This window comes from Cebidichthys violaceus, unplaced genomic scaffold (genome assembly GCF_023349555.1).
Source record: "Cebidichthys violaceus isolate CVI_PGR_0920_01 unplaced genomic scaffold, fCebVio1.0.p SCAF_88, whole genome shotgun sequence".
Taxonomy (NCBI): domain Eukaryota; kingdom Metazoa; phylum Chordata; class Actinopteri; order Perciformes; family Stichaeidae; genus Cebidichthys; species Cebidichthys violaceus.
This window is the reverse complement of record NW_027176973.1, coordinates 233,428-242,907: the sequence shown is the minus strand read 5'-3', so window position 1 is coordinate 242,907 and position 9,480 is coordinate 233,428. Positions and strand designations below refer to the sequence as shown.

The 9,480-nt window shown below is 43.3% G+C and overlaps 1 protein-coding gene across 1 annotated transcript; it reads left to right on the top strand.

Annotated features, from left to right (window-relative positions):
* Positions 1 to 4,033: 4,033 nt before the first annotated feature.
* LOC137866659 (beta-1,3-galactosyltransferase 2-like) lies at positions 4,034 to 8,610 on the top strand. The gene is made up of 2 exons (XM_068702703.1): positions 4,034 to 4,369; positions 7,095 to 8,610. Exons 1-2 carry the CDS (start codon positions 4,326 to 4,328, stop codon positions 8,176 to 8,178), a joined length of 1,128 nt encoding a protein of 375 aa, XP_068558804.1. The 5' UTR covers positions 4,034 to 4,325; the 3' UTR covers positions 8,179 to 8,610.
* The last annotated feature ends 870 nt before the right edge of the window (positions 8,611 to 9,480 follow it).

The window sequence follows — 9,480 nt, the reverse complement described above, 5'->3', positions numbered from 1 at the left end:
ACATTTAATACTTGACTTCTTTCTTCACAGGGTTTGTATGAAGGTAATAAAGTAGTTTATGAATATGAGGTATGAGTTTATAGATATTATAATCCCTCCTCTCTGTAGTGGAGGTTAGTTTATGGAATTTAGTCCGTTTCACTCGTTGTTTGTTTGATTCTTCACATTTAGTTTGTTCGTCCTGTGTTTAAGAGAATGAAGCAGCTCCTTCAGTATAAGCGTCTGCGGAGGCTACGATGCCAAACACGAAACAAAGCTTCAGTCATGTGTCAAAGGAGCCATGTCACTGACCACAACCACAGACATCATTATAAAGGATCTAAATTCTTCATCTTTATTTAAAAGAAATATGGCTCCTTTTCCATTTAAAGAGTTAACAGAAAAACAACAACATCAACATAACACACAAAGTCTAGGAAGACTTGTTGAGCTGGCGGACTTTAACGTGTGGTTCACGGTCATACTGGTGACAGACTTAAAGCTCACGTCTTCTACTAATTATATTGTGGTTCGGTTTGGCTGACACAAAGTCATTTTCTATTTGTCAGACCGCCATATGTTTTATTTTAGCTATGAATCCACCCTGTATTGCACAAGGTCAGGCAGACGGTTCTCCCTCAGAAGACGCCTGCAGGCCGAGAGAACTGTTGTAACAGATTATCAGGTTAACGAGGGGGAACCCAGTAACGTTAGCACAAAGACTAACCCAGTAATGTTAGCGCAAAGACTAACCCAGTAACGTTAGCGCAAAGACTAACCCAGTAACGTTAGTGCAAAGACTAACCCAGTAACATTAGAGCAAAGACTAACCCAGTAACGTTAGCGCAAAGATTAACCCAGTAACATTAGAACAAAGACTAACCCAGTAACGTTAGCACAAAGGTTAACCCAGTGGCGTTAGCTCAAAGACTAACTCAGTAACATTAGCACAAAGACTAACCCAGTAATGTTAGCGCAAAGACTAACCCAGTAACGTTAGCGCAAAGACTAACCCAGTAACGTTAGCGCAAAGACTAACCCAGTAACATTAGAACAAAGACTAACCCAGTAATGTTAGCACAAAGGTTAACCCAGTAACGTTAGCTCAAAGACTAACCCAGTAACGTTAGAACAAAGACTAACCCAGTAACGTTAGCGCAAAGACTAACCCAGTAACATTAGAACAAAGACTAACCCAGTAACGTTAGCACAAAGACTAACCCAGTAACGTTAGCACAAAGACTAACCTAGTAACATTAGAACAAAGACTAACCCAGTAACATTAGAACAAAGACTAACCCAGTAACGTTAGCACAAAGGTTAACCCAGTAACGTTAGCACAAAGACTAACCCAGTAACGTTAGAACAAAGACTAACCCAGTAACGTTAGTAACGTAACATTTAGTAACGTTCTAAATAAAGACGAACATCTGTAACAAAAGTGATTCCAGAATCTTTGAGCGCCGCTTCAAGAGTTTGAAGCATATTGAGAATATTATCAGGAAAATATTTAATAATCCTGAACCCTTCTCAGGACGGTTTGAACCACAAGGTTAGTCCTCCAACAAGGAAGTTATGTTTCTGTCTGTCTGTCTCTCTCTCTCTGTCTCTCTCTCTGTCTATTTCTCTCTCTCTCTGTCTGTCTGTCTGTCTCTCTCTCTCTCTCTCTCTCTCTCTCTCTCTCTCTGTCTCTCTCTCTGTCTATTTCTCTGTCTGTCTGTCTCTCTCTCTCTCTCTCTGTCTCTCTCTCTGTCTATTTCTTTCTTTCTCTCTCTCTCTCTCTCTCTCTCTCTCTCTCTGTCTGTCTGTCTGTCTGTCTGTCTCTCTCTCTCTCTCTCTCTCTGTCTCTCGCTCTGTCTATTTCTCTCTCTCTCTGTCTGTCTGTCTCTCTCTCTCTCCCTCTCTCTCTGTCTTTCACGGTATCTTACCGTGTATCCACACCAGGGATAGGTACCTACCACTAAACAACAGTAGCACACCACTATAGGGATAGGTACCTACCGCTGAACAACAGTAGCATACCACTCTTGGGATAGGTACCTACCACTGAAAAACAGCAGCATACCACTCTTGGGATAGGTACCTACCACTGAACAACAGTAGCATACCACTCTTGGGATAGGTACCTACCACTGAACAACAGTAGCATACCACTCTTGGGATAGGTACCTACCACTGAACAACAGTAGCATACCACTCTTGGGATAGGTACCTACCACTGAACAACAGTAGCATACCACTCTTGGGATAGGTACCTACCACTGAACAACAGTAGCATACCACTCTTGGGATAGGTACCTACCACTGAACAACAGTAGCATACCACTCTTGGGATAGGTACCTACCTCTGAACAAGTAGCATACCATCGGCCAGTTTTCGATCTCGGCGGCACTCTTGATACAAAATAGTATCAAGAACAGTGTAATAGAACTGCATCACAGCCTAGCTTATTAACAGGTCTTATACACATTTATAGTTAAGTTGAACTGCATGAACTCCCACATGAATGAAAACAATAAAGAGAGAGAACACCTTGAAAGAGGACTTGACTGCAGCGTCTGGCTGATATCCTCAATCTCTGATGACGAGTGACTGTAAACAAACACAATAAAAAATTTGAAACAATGTTCTTAACTTCTGGAAAGTTCTATGACATTCAGGACAAACACACTTTAAAGAAGCTTTGGGTGTGAGACTGTGGGTTTGCATGTGCCTCACATACGTTAAACATATCAGTGTCTTTACAAAAAGCTAATAGAACAACACCATACAGTTTAAATGAACAGACTATGTGATGAGCTGATTACGTCAGGTGAAGAAATGAAGCTAAGACAATGGACCACAATGGACTAACGTTCAACACTAAAATGAATTTGATCTGGTGTTAATGTTGCTCCTGGGATAACACACACTAACGTTACAGTTAGCGTTAACTTACCTCAACTGTTCATCGTCTTGAACACACGTCTGTGATTTCTGGTCCCCTCTCCATTTTGATAATCGTCCCGTTTGCGGTCCTACAGTCGGTTCTATAATGGCACAAGTAAACACAAGTTAGGTTACCAACGTTACATCTTAACACTGTAATTGGTGATTCACTTTATTTATGTTACCTTAACTTGCTGTTCTGTTAGCTAGCTAACCTTTCTAAGGCTACTTGAGCTCGAGCTAGCTAACGTTACAGAGTTAGCTAACGTTACAGAGCTAGCTAACGTTAGAGAACTAATGTTACAGAGCTAACGTTAGCTCCACCAATATAAGCAACCTAATGTAACAAAACAGACCAAGTGAAAAATCCTCTGAGATGTTAACAGTTCAATAATCATGAAGACAAAACAATAACGGAGACTTTGATAAGCATAAGCTCAGAATGATGAACTGAAGCTGTTGTGTCCAGAGTCACGTTCAGGAGCAGTTGGTCACGTCTTATCACTCAAAAAGGACTTGTACAATAAACAGTTTACGATAATAAAAATATTCTATCGTCGTTACAAACACATTAACCTACAATAGATGATGTAGATGGATTGTGATTCACTGAACTTGTACACAGACCTCTTCACAAAAATACTGTATCATGCTGTTACATTACGGTAGTCTGCTGTTATTGTTAATTTACGGCATTAACTGTTAATTTACATGCAAGGGACGAACATTTAACTGTATGTTATCATTATTATGAAATACTGTAAGATACCGTTTTAAATCCACCGTAAATTTACAGCAATTCATTACAGTGTAGTTTTTGCAAGACACAACAGCTCATGTGATGTCATGGATCCAACAGACAGGTCATAAGCTCATAAACACAAGTTACTCAAATACTCAATAAATACATAAATAAAGCAATGGTCTTCAATAGTTCATGACATTTTGTACGAAACATCTTCATCTTCAAATCGATGGACAAGAGTGTCAACAAGGATCCATCTCCTCCCTGTTTAATTACTCTGGTGAAACCCCGCCCTCCTCCGTGAACACACACACACACACACACACACACACACACACACACACACACACACACACACACACACACACACACAGATGACAGAATACTTGTGGTGGTAGAAGGATGAGCTGGTTTGAATTTAGAGGAAAATTCCCAAACAGTCCCCTCAGAGTCTCCCTGTGCGCGGGTGCGTAAAAGCGGGTGAAACCAATTTCCTTACACAAAACAAATAGTGGACGAAGGTGATATGATGCGTCCTTCCTCCTCCTCCTCCTCCTCCTCCTCCTCTCACCCTTGGGGCAGCAGCTCGTCATTCTTTAGTGATCTCATCCATGGCTGAAGCGCACTCCGGCCGGCAGGGGGGGGATTAAGGAAGGAAGGGTCGCGGCACTCATGGGGGTCGGAGGGTGCGGCTCAGGTGGGAACCGGCTGAAAAGGTAAGAAGTTTAAAATGCTCCATGTGTCCTTCAGCAGACCTGTGGCAACGAGCTCCAGCAGAACGTTCACGTTGTTTCTACGGATCGGTTCTGCTCATCAGCGGAGTCATTATTAGAAAGGAGAGACTCGAGCTGCACTTCAGCTTCAACAGAGAAGAAAATAAACTGAAACACGTTTCATCCGCTGCGTATTTTACGCACGGAGACGCACACCGGATCATGGAGCTACCTGTAGAGAGCATCTGGTCTAATGAGTCTCTACCTGAATTATTATGTCTCCTGGATGCTGAAAGTCTGTCTCTGTCTCTCTCTCTGTCTCTGTCTCTCTCTCTCTCTCTCTGTCTCTCTGTCTCTCTGTGTCTCTCTCTCTCTCTCTCTCTCTCTGTCTCTCTCTCTCTCTGTCTCTCTCTCTGTCTCTCTCTTTCTCTCTCTCTCTGTCTCTCTCTGTCTCTCTGTCTCTCTCTCTCTGTCTCTCTCTTTCTCTGTCTCTCTCTGTCTCTCTGTCTCTCTCTCTCTCTCTCTGGTCCTTCCCTCAGTTTCAGTGAACTGTTCATGAGAACTGGACTTCATGGTTCAAAGTTACTGAAGATTCTGAAATCACAAACTATGACGTCACATAGCGCTACTTATTGAATATTGTGACAGAAGCAGCAGCTCGTGAAACATAACATCACATGTTTCTCTATGTTGTGTATTTGTGTGTTTGAGTTGGTTCATGGGTGATGGAGTCTTTGTTCAGTGAGCTGCTCTCCTCTCTGATGAACCCTGAACCTCAGCAGCATGTCTGCACAGTTTATACTGTATATGTTTCATTATTTTAAAACACACAATACATAAACACTCTGCACACATTGTGAGAACTTGAAGACGCGCGCTCAAGACGCAGGTGGTCGGCGCCCCGTGGTCCACGCTGTCCCGGAGACTCCCCGGGTTCCCCTCCACCGAGGCCCATCAGTAAGCCCCCCCCGGCTCTTCTCTCGGTCTCACGCTTTAGCTGCAGGTGTCTGTCGGCTGCAGGTGTGCGCGCGCGGAGGCGGACCCCGGGTGAGGACTATACGGGATAGTCCTCATCATACTTGATACGTAAGATATGATGCGTTTATTTTTAGACTTATTGCTCTTGTTCACACCAAGTTTTTGCCAGAGCTCTAAAATACCTCATATTAGTAAAGACCAGATACAACTTTGTGTATAAATATATGAGTATAAGCAATAACCACACTGCTGTATTTATGAAATGGAGGTGACTCAGCTAGTTTAAATAACTATAGGCCAATATCTAGTTTATTTCTATTTATTTTTAAACAACTTAAGGAGTTCTTATACACCAATGCCATTTTATCAACCGATCAGTCAGGCTGACATAGCACTATTACAGCTGCACTGAAAGTGGTCAATGACATTTCTGTTGCTCTTGACAAGAAGCAACATTGTGCGTCACTGTTTATCGATCTGTCTAAAGCATCTGACACAGTTGACCATGATGTTTTAAGGCTAAGGCTCCTCAACTCAGAGCAAGCGGTCGCTTGGTTCACGAGCTACCTTGAGAATAGGTCTCAGTGCATCAGATATGAGGGTCTATCCTCTGATATTGCAACCGTCTGTAAAGGCTCTGTATTAGTTCCACTTTTATTTACGGTTTATATAAATAATCTGGGCCAAAATGTGGTGGACGCTAACTTTCACTTTTATGCTGACGACACTGTGATATATTGCTGTGCGTCAACTCTTGTGCAGGCAATTGATCTCTCGCAAAATGCTTTTAATGTTGTTCAAAATACCCTTTGTCAACTGAAACTGGTTCTAAATACAGATGAGACAAAGCAGGCCACAGAATATCCCTGCGGTGGTCACTCGTCACTCTTGGAGGAAGTGAAATAGAGGTTGTTGACTCTTATGAATATCTGAGTATTTTCATTGATGACTCGCTCACTTTTCAGCCACATGTGCAGAACCTGGTGAAAAAGTTGAGGTTAAAACTGGGTTTTTATTTTTGAAAAAAGCTGTGCTTTTCAACTTGTGTAAAAGAGCGATGAGTTGCTGCTACTTGTGTACCTGTGTTGGACTATGGAGATCTTCTTCATATGCATGCCTCTGCTAACTGTCCTCGTATGGTGGACCCAGCTTACCGTGCTTCACTGCTGTGACTCACCACTGTGAGTTCTACTCTCGGGTAGGATGGCCCGCTTTGGCCACCCGTAGGCTCAGTCATTGTTACACCTTCATCAATGGGACTCTCCTGGTTAAATAAAGGTTTAAATAAAAAATATTTTTTAATTATGACTAGATGACGTTATGTTGAGTGTTGATGGAGCTGCTACAACGTTAGCTTAGCATAGCAGCGATCGATCCAGACTCCAATCAGGAAACAAGTATTTTAAAAGTTATTTGCTCGTTGTCTTGAGGAGAGAACTAACAAAACATGAATTTAGATTTTTTACAAATCTGCATCAGGATGCAATGATTACGACATCATTTGTATCTGTTTATTGCAGTTAAATCACAGCAAAATACATATATGATATATATATGCGATATCATATATCATACCTCATGCAGTAAACCAGACGACGTGTGGCTCACTAGATACAGTGAATACAGCCTCCGGATGGTTCGTCATGTTTCTAACTTCTCTTCAGTATCACAGTGATGTTTGTCTGTTAATCCATGAGACTCTACTTCTTGTTTGCAGTTTTAAACATTGACCTTTCTTGTCTTTTTTTAGACCACTCGCCGACAGCTTGAAGAAGCCTTTGTTGCTCTCCTGGTTCCTGTTCCTGCTCGGTCTGGTGCTCCTGGTCTTGTGTTGCATCCTGTCCAGCAGCTCTCTGTCGCAGTGGGAGAGCCTTCCCCTCCAGTCCTACCACAGGTTTCTCAACCAAACCAGTTGGGTTAATCTACTTCCTCCGTATCGTGTCCATCCAAAGCACAGAGTCAAACCAACGGGAACGTATGAAACCACAGAACGCCCTACAGGGGCTCAGTTACATCAGGCCTACCCACGCAACTACCACTTCATCATGGACAACCAAGAGGTATGCAAGACCGAGACTCCTTTCCTGGTCCTGATGGTTCCGGTGGCACCGGAAAACGTGGCGGCTCGGGATGCAATCCGGCAGACGTGGGGCAAAGACAGCGTGGTTCAGGGTCAGGTGGTGGTCACGCTGTTCATGCTGGGCCTCTCTGGAGGAGCTGATGTCCAGGAGAAGCTCCGACAGGAGAATCTCCAGCGCCACGACTTGATCCTGAGCGACTTTATGGACACGTACTTCAATCTGACCATCAAAACCATGGTTATCATGGACTGGCTGGCCACTCGCTGCCGGTCGGCCGCATACGCCATGAAGGTTGACTCGGACATGTTCCTGAACGTCGACAACTTGGTGGTCATGCTGCAGAAGCCGGGCATCCCCAAGGTGGACTACCTGACAGGGATGCTCATGTGGAACAGGCCAGTCATCCGTTCAAAGGACTCCAAGTGGTACGTCCCGAAGGAGATGTACCCGGGTCCCCGATACCCCACCTACGCTCTGGGCATGGGGTACGTCTTCTCCAACGACCTCCCACAGAAATTTGTGGAGGCCTCAAAATCAATCAAACCCTTCAACATAGAGGACGCTTATATTGGAATGTGCATGAAGAAGCTGGGACTTGTGCCGGCGTCTCCGCCAAATCCCTCCCAGTTCAAGGCCTATAACCACAGATATGATCGCTGCGAGTACTCCAAGATCATCACCTACATCCTCGGGTCGTCACAAGAGTTGGTGCAATACTGGAGAGACTTGAAGAAGCCAGGACCACCTTGTTAGGACAATGAACTGCTACAGATGCACTGAGAAGGTTAGCGCAGAGTTCTACTGTACTGGTTTGTGATTCTCACGCCATCCTCAGGGATAAACTGCACTATTTTTTTGGGGATCTTGTTGTGTATTTAAAACTCCGTTTGTTGGGTTACAAACAATATAAAAATGCTAATGAAGGGAATGTGTGTCTGTGTAAATGAAAGGTTCCCCGAGGAGCTTGTGAACCACTGCTGGTGTTTTTGTTTGGTTTGTATGTTGGTTGTACTGCTGCAGGTTTACAAAGACAGCTACACATTAGTGCTAACCACAGGGAGCAGTAATGAGCTTTGTGTGTTTGTCTATGTGTGTGTGTAGTTGGAGGAGATCACTGCTGCATTGGGATATTAAATGACATCAAACCATTAAAGTACTGATCAATACTCCACCGGAGCCATTCAACACCGGGTTCCTGAACGCATCTCTACCTTCAGATAACATGTGAACGTCTCTCTAGAGCCAGTGGTCAGTTTGTCCGTTCTGGGCTTCCGTAGAAACACGGCGGCGCAAGATGGACGACTCCACGCGTGGATGTAAATGTCTTTTTCTAAGCTAAATAAAACATAAAGATTCTTCGTTTTAGGTGATTATACACTGATTAAAAACACAGTTATGAATATTTTATTCAATATCTGCCAATAAACCCCCCTAAATGTTACACACTGTTCCTTTAACAGCCCTCAACGTGTATCCACTGAGACATTGTGTTCCTTCGAGCAGTTAGACGATCACACAACACACATTGGATCTTTGTCTAACAGGTTTTACATCTCACATCTCATAGACCAGTACTTCTGTAACTGACGGCATTCTATTTCGGTCGTGACACACAGGAGAAAGAAGGGGGGGCTGTTATTTATGAGATTATTATTTGATGATCCCAATTTGATTTAATCTTTATGATCCAACATTCAGGACTGTTAATTATTGGGATAAATCTGCAGCTGGACATGCTTCCTTCTAGGCCTTAATAAGTGGTCCGGGAAAGCTGAAGCGTCATGCGGTTTGAGTTGACTTCCAGTCATTAGAAGTCGAGAAAGAAACGGAAGGAGAAAAGCTGTACGAGCTGTACCTCATCACAGACCCTGAAGAATGAATTCAGACTTTTTACAAATCTGCATCATGATGCAGTTATGTCAGCATCAGTTTAGTGCAATGAAGGTGCAGTAAAGTCTGTTTGTTTTGGGTTCATACAGCTGTAGTGTACGAGCAGCACCAGCTATTTCAGCTTCAACTTTTTTAATCTGTTGGATTTTTACATTTTCTTTGATG